The sequence below is a fragment of the Gallinula chloropus genome (genome assembly GCF_964237585.1).
Source record: "Gallinula chloropus genome assembly, chromosome: 1".
Classification (NCBI taxonomy): Eukaryota; Metazoa; Chordata; class Aves; order Gruiformes; family Rallidae; genus Gallinula; species Gallinula chloropus.
Window position 1 is genome coordinate 28,202,465 of NC_140085.1, and position 12,340 is coordinate 28,214,804.

Genomic DNA, 12,340 nt, shown 5'->3' on the forward strand with positions numbered 1-12,340 from the left:
CCACAGTCCAGGATACAAACACCTGTCGCAAAAGATTGAACTTCGGTAGTACCTCCTGTAACAAATAAAATTGCAATACAATACGAATCCCAGGTTTTTAAGTGTGGAATTAACTCCTACCTGGTACTCTCCAAGGCTGCTTTGCAGGTCTGCCCCCCCTCCCCAGGAGCAGCGGCCGGAGGGAGCGGGCCGGGTCCTGCCGCTCCAGCAAGGAACACGCGGTGGCACTGTGCCCTCTTTCCAAGCAGGGGCTCCAGGCACGGCCAGGGTTTGGTTCGCTTTCCCTCGGAGGGCTGATTCAAAGGAAAGTAGGGACAAATCTAGAAACAGCCCGCCTATTCCTAACCCGCGCCTGCATATACCACCTTCAGCCATGGGATCCAAAATAAAAAAGGGGAAAAAAAAAAAAAAAAAAAGCACTGCCGTGTGTTCCTAGAGGTACAAATAAGGACAATTTTGGGGGCATTTAAGAACAAAACCCCCGCTGTTGAGCCTTTTCACATTTAAACAAAACACCTCAATGTTCACACAACCATTTCCTCTAAGGTTCCTGCAGCTGAAAATAATCTGCTTCCAGGGCACAAACCTGGTGCTAACACAGACAGAGGGGTGGGGGGAAGGGAGGGAAAGAAGAGTGAAAGGACAAACTACCACAACTTTAACAGGTCTTTTAAGTATATTAACTTATAACTTAATAATAGGTCTTATAAAGAAATACCGGCTTCTGTGGTCTGCTTGGCTCCATTAGACGCTGGACAGAAAGCAAATGTTTTTGTATGTGGTTCCTCATTCCTCTATACATCATAATTAAATCTCTTTTTCAAAAATCTAAGGGCAATTATCCATCACGAACTGTGATCCTTTCGTGGATAATCCCAACTATGTTGCTTTGCATATGCAAATGGCACTGGTCAAGTATTTCCCTATCAGAAGTCTCAAAGGTTGGGATTTTTCACATTTCAGTCAAGAAGAGGTGTTACTCCAACATAAATCAATTTCAAGGAATTGCTATTAATGGGGCAATCATTATATGATATTTTCTTATTTTCTTCAGTTAAAAAAAAAGCCTTAACACATTTTTATTTTGGATCTTTGCTAAGCATTGTCTGAACTGCTGTGCAGGCAAAATTCTTCCTCTCTCTTCTCCTCCCAAACCCCCAAACTTTCCAGCCAGCATTCCTAGTAAGAAGGGGAGAAATCTATCTTAGAAATCTCACTAAAGCCCTGAGCAAACTGCAATTTCCTTTGCCATGGATCTCACAAGCACAAATAAATGCACGTACTTCCAAAATAAAGTTAATAAAAATTTAACTTTTATTCCAACAGAGGTAATGCCAATGTGTGTGTATATATGGTGTCAGAGGCATCTGAGGATACACGCAGCAAGAACATTTTCTAAATCCTGAATCCATTTCATGTGCGTTGTATGTCTAAACCAAACTGGTTTCAACTATAAAAACTATCCAGAGTTCATATTTTTGTTAGAGATCAGGAACAGAGAAGAGGGCAAGGAAAAGGAGGAGAGGAGGAAATGTTTCACATTTTTTAAACTGTTTTCTAATCTCCTCAATAGTCCTCACTCATACGTGCGCAGAATATACTATCTATTGTTTACTGTGTGTGCTTTTGTGACTGTCTGTCTGTATGTCAGCAAAAGGGTCTAACATAGTTTCTACACATAGTTTACATTCCTTCCCGGCTGTGGCGTGTCTTCCCCATTGTTTTTCCTGCCTTATCCTGTCCTTTCTTTGATTTTTTTCTTATTCTTCTTCTACTTCTCTGTTGCATTTTTCCCCTGCCCATCATTGTTCTGCCACATACCTCCAACTTTCTCCTCTCCACAAATTCCTGCTTCTCTTTCCCAGCTGGTACCCCAGCTTATCTCCAACTTTTCTGCTTCCCTACATAACCTTCCCCCACTTACAAAGGAGGAGTGTGTCACTCCATTTCTCCTCACCAGTGAAACTATTCTCACGTATCATTAACGTGACCTCCCTTGTGATATGCCATGTTAGAACAAAAGGGGATGACATTAGCCAGACCGAGTGAGGAGAAAGGCCAGAGCTCCCTCCCCCTCTTAAAGAAAAAAATGGAAGCGAGACAAAGAGTAAATCAGAGGCAAAAGGATTCTGGACTCCTCAGTGTGGAGTCTGTTCCCTCTCCCCATGCTGAGTTATCCTTAAATAAAGAAGGTGCCCCGGTTTCTTATGTTATGGTACACCCTAAATCAAGGATCTCCACAGTTTCTCCCCAGTCACCCTGTACCCTCACTGCTCTTCTGGTGAAAAACAAGCTGCACCAGCTCAGTTTGAGTTTCAGCATGTCTCTGAAATAGGAGCACATGAAGTTAAAAGCCACAATGATTTTCATTTGCTTTACAGAAAAATTAGCTTTTCCATTAAAGTACCTGCATTTAGTTTGCTTTGGGTTTTGTTGTTGTTTATTTTTTTAATCATGCAACCCTGGATCATCTACTTTTTCCAACACCTGCGCTTGCCCCAAGATGTTGCACGTTCCCTTTTTCTTTCCCCTTTTGACCCACCGCGAGACGAGTGTTTGTTTAAAGAGTAACTCCAAGCTGTGTCCTGGGAAGGTGGGAGAACTTCAGCCTCCCTCCACATTCCCTGGGCCGGATTTCAGGGTGTAAGAAGCCACTGAGGCTGGCACAGGAAGGCACAGACCCACAGACCTTTGCAGGGGCAGAGCCAGTCAGGGTTTTTTGTTGGGTTTGCTGGTTGCCCCCCCTTCTTCCCCCCCACGCCTCCGGCCTTTAATTGCGCAGCTCTCTCGCTGCCTCTGTACAATGAAACACAGAGAGAGCGGCTGAGATTCATCTTTCTGCAAACCCTCCAGACAGCTGGAAAAAAAACCCAGAGAGCAGGAAAACCTCCCAAACCAGCAGCCTTACAGCCCCCTGACACAATCCTGCCCGAAACTTTCATCCTCACAGCCAGGGACCGCTATATGGAAGCGCTGGAGCTTCACATATTTAGACTGAAATTTACGTACAAAATGCAGCCATATGTAAGCTACAGAAGTATCTTAAATCTATACCATGATGCAAAGGACCTATAAGGGATGGTGTATGAGGACAGTATACATATTTTTAAAACGTTTGTGTGTGTTTGCTCCCGCAGGAGGGTACGTGTGTCACCGGAACCGGCGGCTCCCGGCGGCTGCGGGACAAGGCGGCACAGTTCCCCCCGCCCCGCGCGTCCTATCCTGGCTGAGCAGCCCCTGCTGCCCCGGGATGTCCTGGCGGGCTGCGGGAAGGGAAGGGAAGGGAAGGGAAGGGAAGGGAAGGGAAGGGAAGGGAAGGGAAGGGAAGGGAAGGGAAGGGAAGGGAAGGGAAGGGAAGGGAAGGGAAGGGAAGGGAAGGGAAGGGAAGGGAAGGGAAGGGAAGGGAAGGGAAGGGAAGGGGATGGCCCGGCGGGGCGGGGCGGGGACGCGGGCCATGCCTGGCACCTGCGCTGCGGGCGGGGCAGACCCCGGGGCGGTGTTGGGCGCTGGGCGCGGCCCGGCCCGGCCCGGCCCTCGGCGGCTGAGCCCCGGCGCTGGGGACGCGGCGACGCAACAGGTTGTCGGCGTGGAGCGGAGCGGCTCCCGGCTGTGCCGATGGCCGGGCGCGGGCCCGCCGCCGAGCAGGGCTACATCCGCACCGTGCTGGGCCAGCAGATCCTGGGGGAGCTGGACAGCTCCAGCCTGGCTCTTCCCTCCGACGCCAGGCTGAAGCTCTCGGGCGGCCGGGCCGGGGAGGAGAAGACGCTGCGGATCCACCAGCAGGTCCAGCAGACGCTGGCCAGGAAGAGCCGGGGCTCTCTGAACAACGGTGAGTGCCTGCCCCGGCCCCCCGGCCCAACTTCGCTCGGTGCTGTCTGGTGGCTGCCGGTGGCGGTTTCGGTGGCAGTTTCGGTGGCGGCGGGAGGGTGGGAAGGGGCTCCCGGGCGGCCGCCCCGGCGTGGGACCCTGGGCTGCCCCCGGGCGGCCGTAGCCGTCTCCGCGGCTTTCCCGGCCCCAGGAGGTGCTGCTCGGGGCAGTCGCCGTCCCTTTCTTTCATCGGCCTTTGCCGGGTTTGACAGAAAATCGTGGCTCTGTGGCTTCTTCCCTGCCATGTTTTCCCACCCAAGCGAGACAGAAGTTTCTCCCTCCCAACCGCCGTAGCTCGGGGGAGTGGCGGGGCAGCTCCCGGTCACCGCTGCCCCTGGGATGAATCGAGCCCGAGAGTCTCTTAGTCCAGCAACCTGTGCTTATTTCAGTGCCTTAGCTTTCCCACTGGCCCTATCTTAGAAATAAAATGGGAAGAAATGTAGAAAATGTTTGTCTTTGTTTAACCTGGAAATAATAATATTAAAAAAAAAAAAAAAACTAAAACCAAAAAACCCCACAAAAACCTAAAAGGAGGTTTGGTAAAGGATCTCCAGGAAAGCTGTGAATGGGAAACATTGAACTGTAGCGACCAGATCTGTATTTACCTTGTTTTATGACACACATGATACAAATCAAAGTCAATCAGCCCTCGCTTCTAAGATCCTGTAGCCAGAAGGGCCAAATTCAGCAGTCAGGTCTACACAGTCGTGTCTTCTCCCCCATCCCTGGTCCGGCTGCAGCATCGGGCATCCAGGGGGTGACTGTGTCAGGTGCTGAGGGCTGAGGAAGGCAAGCTGCCTGGGGGGTTTAGAGGTGTGCTGTTTTCAAAGTAAATGTAAAAAAAACCAACCCAAAAAAAAAAAAAAAAAAAAGCAACCCTTATCATGAAAACCTTGGTCCTGATTTTACATGGGAAGACATGACTGACTTGCAGGTTGTGTACCCAGTTGTCACTAAAGAAGCTGTCACCTTTCATTGGCAAAAAAGCTGTGAGCTAAAGGTCTTTCCATTTATGACTGTACTTCACTCATCTGTCTTGTAAGACAGAGGAATGTTTCTTTGTATGCCTGGCTTCCATCTAAAAAACACCTCATGGCAAAAATGCATACTGTGCAGACACGGACGTACTCTGCTCAGAAAAATTAGGTGCACACGTCACATAAACGGGTTTACACATCAGCGCCGTGTGCAGCCAGCTACACATCCAAGTCCTTAGCTTGGCAGGTCTCATTTAAATATGGTTTATAAGCACTTTTAGAGTGACTTGATTTCTTTTTCTCTCAATAGAGAGCCTGGGAAAAGTTTTTCAAGCGTTAGTTAATAAATGAAATGGTGTCATGAACAAATCATGTCTCTAAACTGTACTTAAAGCACTATGAAGACAAATTTTCCATCCTCCTAGCTCATCTAACCTTATCTGGAATATGTTAACAGACCTGATGGGTTTAAGGGTAGTTGTCTTGGTTCACTTTGTTTTTCTAAAGGTCAAGTATTTGAGCCCTTTGCATTTCTGAGATGCCCTAATTTTAACCTTCAGGATCAGGAGTGGTAAATGTCATGTCTGTCTCATGCATTGTTCATGCATTAAATTAACTTATCTTGTTTTAAATGTATTCTTGTGCCAAACTTGCCCTATAATTTTTAGTTCCACTACAAAACTCAGAAAAAATAAATAGAACTGGAATTTGTTCCATATAGTTATATGTGTGTGTGTGTATATATAAAATATTTTCGTGTATAATACTTGCATATGACTGTCCCATCTGTCTCTCAAGTACCTATAATGCAAATCAAATGCCTATCATGTGTTTAACATGTTGACTTTCCTGATAAATGTACATATATATACGTGTGTATCTCCAGTTGTTTTCTTTGTAGACTTGCACAAAATTTGACTATGCTTTGAGGAACATTTGGATCTTTATATATAAGGTACTTTTTAAAAATACAGAGTTTTACATGAGAAACCTCATTTTTTTCTGAATTATAAACAGTTTTCTAGATACATTCACCATGAGCCCCAGATTGTTTACTGTGGCAGGGGAGATTTAGGAGGAGCAGGACCAGGCCCCTGTGATAGAACTGCCATATCTGCAGAAGTATTTTAGGCCCTGTTCAGCAAGGTGCTTAGCACATACCTAACCAGAGTATTCATTTACATGCCTAAAATTAGCCAAGCACATAACCACTGGGTATGAAAAATCAGTGGTAGTAAAGATCTTAGCCATCTGTGCACACCCATTTCCAACTGGAAGTGGAAGCTTTGAAGCTGCAAGTACTCTCTCAGGCAGCAGAAATCCTCCTTCACTTTAAATTATAGGTGTTTGCTTACCCTTCATAATTACCTTTTAATGGAAAAACATATTTTTGCCACTTACTTCCACATCTTTTCCTGGTTTATTCCCCCCACACACACACCCCTTTTTTTTAGGGTGCATTTCTTCATTTTTTTATAATAGAAATTTAGCTCATCCTCAGATTTGAGCATTCCAGCCACTGCCAGATCACTGAAGTCACACTGCCCCAACTCCTTTCAGGACTTCCTCAAGCACTGGTAATAGTTTTTCAAGCCGTAGTTTAATAGCAGCTGCAGCTTTTCCCGTTCATGAGTTGCTGAACCATTATAAATTGGAGATTACGCTGCCCTGAAACATTTTGAACAACTAAAGCAGCCACGTCAAATTTCTGAATGCTATTTAAAGGTGGAAATGGAATGGTGGGTAGTTTAGCCCTATCAAAGAAAAATGGCATTCAGATTCATGTACTTCAATGACTGGTGTTTTTCAGCTCACATGTGATGCAACAGCATTGATTATTTTATGTTCACTTTAGTGTACTAAACTTTATTCTGTTTATGAGTCCATTTGTCTCTGAACTTGTTCCGTTTAGATTTTGATTGGGTTTTACAATTAATTTATGGTATTCATGTTTCTTTAGTATAATCCCTTGAATAAAGTCTACTTTCCTGAACATCCTGTACATCCTTATCAGTTCCATTGTAAAAAAAGAGGGCAGACCTGAGTAATATACCATACAAACCCAAGCAGCCTGATGTATTGCTATCTCTGTAGAAACTCTTTTTGTAACACAGGCTATTATAGACACTGTGCTTATAAAAAAAAAAAAAAGAAATAAAACATATGTGATTTCCAAACTAACAGCATCAGTTGCCATCAGAGCCTTATTTGTTCTTCATATTTCTAAAATTCGTAGCAGTATTATTTTTTTTTCATTTTTAAACTTGCTTTTAGGGGGTTTTAGGGTTTTTTTTCTATCCTGAGCCTTCTCTTTTAGCAGAATTCTGACCATGTTAACTGCTTCATAGCATTTTTCTATTTATCCCTCTGTGGGAAAAAGTAGAAAAAGTTCCTTGCTAGTGACTTCCACTCTTTTTGTTTCATTAAATTTCTCAATTCTGCTTCCTGCACCAGAAGAAATCTTTTTCTTAAATTTGAGCACATGTATAAATGTACTGACCAGCACAAAGTAAAAGAAGTGTTAGAAAATCTCCTTTGAGACCATGCATGTACTGGTAGAACAATGAAGGAGCGTGATCAGAAAGCAAGTTCTTTGATCTCTGGATAAAATGATTCTGTGAAGTTTTTGATACTCCATTCTTAAATTTCACTCTCTCAGTCCATCCTGAATGATGGAATATAAAAAGAATTAAAGGTTGACAGTCCAAGAACACTTGCAAGTCTCTGTCATGGATGTAATCACTCACCAGCCCAGAGCAAGAGTGGACAATGGATACCCAGCAGGTGGGCTCTCGGGATGCATGGAAATGTTGCAGTCCTTAATAGACTTCTATGTAGAGGGTACAGCTACCTAGACGCCTGCAGAGTGGGGTTTAAAGCCAAAATTTGCCTTTCAAGATAACCATTCACATACAAAAGCGCTGAAAAAGACTCACAGTGAGCGTTAGCATTGCGTGTGATTTGAGGGGAATTTGATACAGCTAACTCCTTACTGGAGCATAGCTGTCTTTTTCATATATCATATATCTTAGAGTTGCCTTTTGTCACGTTATTTTGGCAAGCCAAGCAAGACTGATCTGCCTGCAGCCATGGGCAGTGATTGCAGGGGAGGAACTTTATGGACTGGTGGAGATGTGGGACCTGTCACGTCCAGGGGAGCAAAAGAAGAGAAGAGCCTCTGTGAAAAGCCAAGAGAAGAGCGTCTGTGAAGACAGAGAGGATTTTTTTCCTCAGTTATCTCTACAGTCTCTCTCCTGATAGTGTAATTATTTTGGCAGGTCTCAAACATTTGTCGTAACTGTTGCAGTATCAGGTGATCTTTTTGCAGCTTTTATTTTAGGCATGGAGAAGAGCAAAGGGGTTTAGTTTTCCTCCTCCACTGACCACATCCAAATAGTTCTTCCTGAGATACTTTAGTTCATACTGACAAGGGATACCAGAGACTGATAAATGCTTCTGCTCAGTCACCCACACATGGGTGTCTGCCACTGCTCACGATGCCTGAGTTTTCCAAAATATCCTCATGGGTTGACAGACATGACGCAGGGCCTGGAGGCAACCCGTCCTTTTCTCAACTGGCTTCTGGAAATCAAGTGTGGTATCCTATGGCCTCTCAAGTAGTAATCTAAAAGGTGTGAAAAACATGTAGGTTTTTGTAGTATGGTGAAAATAATCCATCGGAAGCCTCTCTGACAGAGGCAAGTTTTGATCAGATCACTTATTCTGCATCTCATAACTAATGGGACACAGCATTTTAGTTAGCACATCTGTTGACATGCTGACTTTTGGCACAAGTGAACAGCACAGTGAAAAGACATAAGTTTTATATCTACCTCATAAATCTACAAGTAAACTGCTGGCAAAATATGTGGTAAGAGCAGACAAGAAATACTGTAAATGCAAAGTGAAATCCTGTAAGCTAACATATGCTATGTTTATCTCTGAAAGAGAAAAACGTTTACTGACAGAGAGTTTCACAGGGGGACTGAAGGTTAAAGAGGACTACTTGAAGATAACGGAATGTTGTCATTTCTGAATGACTGTATTTTGCTTTTGCAAAGAGAAAAAAGACACGTAGTTTATCCTCAACTAATTCACAGACAGCCTTGTTATTTTTAACTTAACCTCTTCTTTTTAATAAAGACAGGGAGTTTAGAGTTTCCTAGAACATGCACTAATTACTTGCTCAAAGGATCTTTATGCCCCAAGTAGAAAAATAAAATTTTTACTACTGTTTCCTGTTACTGCTTTCTCATGTAATCCTTGAGCTCTGGTAACCTTGTAGTGTCACAAAGGAATTATTACAATCCAAATCATGAGTTTGACCAAGCTGCATCATTCCAATCTCATGATGCAAAGTTACCATGAATGTGTCTTAACAAATCACCTAATTTGTGTTTAAATCTGTCTGTTATTGCCAATATGGAGGAATTGGAAAGTATGATTAAGTAAGTGCCATTGATTTAGGCTTCAAATGATTGCACTCTGCTATTATATGGTATTGTATTATACTGTACTATATTGTATTATGCTCTATATTTATTATATTATACTATACACAAATTTGGACTCATCCAGGTGGCTGCATGTTGATGAGAATCATTCATAAATTATTCCTAACCAAGAGATTCATGTAACAGAATGTTATTTTCATTCTTGCTAAGTACTTTACTAACTAAAGACGCTGAAGATCAAGGATACGGGAATACCAAAGTTCCTAGGGAGACCCACATGCACCTGATGAAGCCTGGAGTTTAACTGCACAAAGTGAAAATCTCAGCTATTTACCACGCATCATACACGTTATGCTTCAAAAATCCCAGCAGGCATTTTCCTGAGTGTTTGTGTCTTCTGAATTCCCATGGGTGTATGACTCCTACTATTTTTACGAGTGGAGACTTCACCAGTTTGACCAAGTCAGTGATTGGTTCTCAGGGATTCTTGTCTGTAGTATCTCAGGTAGTACCTGATATTTTGAAAATTCATGTCTGATTAACTTCTTTCTTGACCACTGTTACGTGTTCAGCCAAAAACTTCTGCAGCACACACTGGCCCCGTTTATGACTGATTTGAGGTATATCTTGCTCTAAATTTCTGTTTCACCTATCTGTGTTACAACCTGTGTTATTTTCATTCCTATATGCAGATTCTCATAGTAACACAGGAATCCTGGGAATAATTATTTCAGCAGTATCTGTTGCTTTAAAAAAAAATTATTTGTAGAAGTACTTTTTCTTTGAAAATGTGTTGTATCAGTGAAAGAGAAACAGCCTGAAGTTTTTGGTTGGTTCATTGTTTTTTAGTTGAAAGAGGAATGCACTGTTCTATTTTGAAAGCTGTGTTGTGGGGAAAAAAGAATGTGGGGTAGATATGAATCTTCTACATCATTTATAGGTGCAGATCTAAGTGTCATTAAACAGCCATATTTTGCAGCTGTGGAATTTTTCATGGACTCTGTGATCTTTGATTGAAGCACTGAGAAGTTTAGCGAGGCATCATTCACTCTAATATATTAATCATTAAACCTAAGGGGGAAGAAGCACCGGCAGTTGATGTGGACAACTATGCCATAAGCAAACTATACTCAGTATATGATATTTATTGACAGCGGTACATTGTGAAAATTGCATCTCCAGGGTACACAGTAATAAGAGGCACACACGTCAACCCACATTTCTCATCTGCAATCTGCAGCTTCAGTATATTAATTTCTTGTGTACTGTGCATGTTATAGTCAGCCTTTAATGTAAACCATGCATATATATATATATTCAAAGTGGTTACAGTGGAAAATAAGTGTTCTTAGCTGTGTAGTAATACCATTTCTCAGTACTTAATACTGTCATTATCTGGGGTATTTAAAGTGCCAGCTTGCTGTGTTAGAACATTTTTCATTGACATGAACAAGACTGCTAAAAGTTAAAAATAAGTCTTAAGTAAAATAAATCGAAAACTGAAAAAAATGGCTTACATCCTCAGAAAGCTTTGCTTTGCCATCTTTTGAATGTGATATGCTCAATAAAACTCTTTCCATCATTTTCCTGTTTGATTGTTAGTTTATGTATGTTAATGGCTGTACAGACTGGGACATTTCCCTAGTACTGTATCAGCCTGTATAACAATAGCATGTTTTGTTAAAATTTTACTAATAGGACTCTTTGATTCCAGGCCGTTTGCACCGTGCATCCAGTGTTCCAGAGCGTGTCTATAATATGGGGATTACAGAAAATGATTTTGCACCAAGAACTCCCTATGGCTTCTCATATTATCACTCAAGCCAGGTGAGGAAAAGAAGGCAACGAACAGAAATAAATATAGTATCATGTGCATAGTTTATCCATTTTATTACCACAAATGATAGAATGTAGATGGTGTTTCAAGGTTTCCTTGCTCGCTTGTTAGCTTTTCAAAGCCTGATTTATAGGAAAGAAGGTTTTTACTTTGTTACTTTGTTAAACTGAGATTTGTTAAACTTTTTTTCCCATCTCATGACTTCTGAGCCCGGTGACCAAATTCAACTTGGTGGTACAGACAGGCTTTCTGCAGTCCCGTTGGTTTTATGAAAATTGGTATCAGGATAGAAACTGGAAAAACATATTAACACTCCACTAAGGGAAAGGCTGTGAAAATCAGGGCTTCTTCCGTCCCACCAGTCAGCAGGTCAGCCAGCACATGGGTAGCTCATAGCGGCCAGAGGCCATACTGCTGCTCACCCAGCCCAGCAACTGGAGGCTGCTAGAGGAAGTCCAGCCATCCCACAGGGTAACAAACAACATGGGTAGGAGCTGGGAATGTGGTGAAAGAAGTTAGGGAATTAAGCATCCAAGAACACAGGAAAAGGGAGTGCCTTATTTTCACAACTACAGATAGTGTTCCTTATCATTTAAATTAATCCCGTTGTAACCTGTTTCAGCATTACAAGAATTTCAGCAGTACAATCCTTGCCATACAGTAGTGTTTCTAAACTGTCTAATCATGAATTCACTTGTTATTTTGACCAGCTTTTCTTGGGTTCATGGCCTGAATGCTAAGATAAATAATTGGTTTTCTGCAAGGTTTGTGACACAGCTCGTAACTGGTGTGAACCTATTTGAGTGAGTAACCATATGACTTGGATGCAACACAGAGCATCATAGCAACACTACTGGTAAACTGAAACACATTCGGCTTGGGAACAGAAATACTTATTTAATGCATAGCTGTATATGTAGGGCAAATTCCTTCTCAATTTTTAATTACTCAAGAATGGCTTATTCCTGTTAAAGGAAATAAGACAGCTTCTGGACAGTTAATGAAGCAGCTCTGGCTCTGTATGGGTAGGATTAGAGCCATTTACTTAAATACATTTCCTTCTCTGTCCTCCTATCCTCTGTTCTCACCTATCAGACAGTCCATAATATTTGATGTGAATCTCTTCTTTCTAGAAGAGAACAACTAGAGGAAAACTGCAGTTGACATAGGAACCACAAGAAAACACTACAGTTTTCCAGACGAGG

General features: G+C 42.6%; 1 protein-coding gene across 1 annotated transcript in view; it reads left to right on the forward strand.

The window, feature by feature from the left end:
- Positions 1-3,569: 3,569 nt before the first annotated feature.
- The window catches only part of PKP2 (plakophilin 2), a gene marked incomplete at its 3' end in the record, with an annotated part of 41,427 nt that continues 32,656 nt past the window's right edge, over positions 3,570-12,340 (forward strand). Inside the window, exons 1-2 of the mRNA XM_084276918.1 lie at positions 3,570-3,829; positions 11,013-11,125. Of these exons, the coding sequence (XP_084133044.1) occupies positions 3,616-3,829; positions 11,013-11,125 (327 nt within the window). The 5' untranslated portion in view covers positions 3,570-3,615. The remainder of the gene's footprint in view (positions 3,830-11,012; positions 11,126-12,340) is intronic.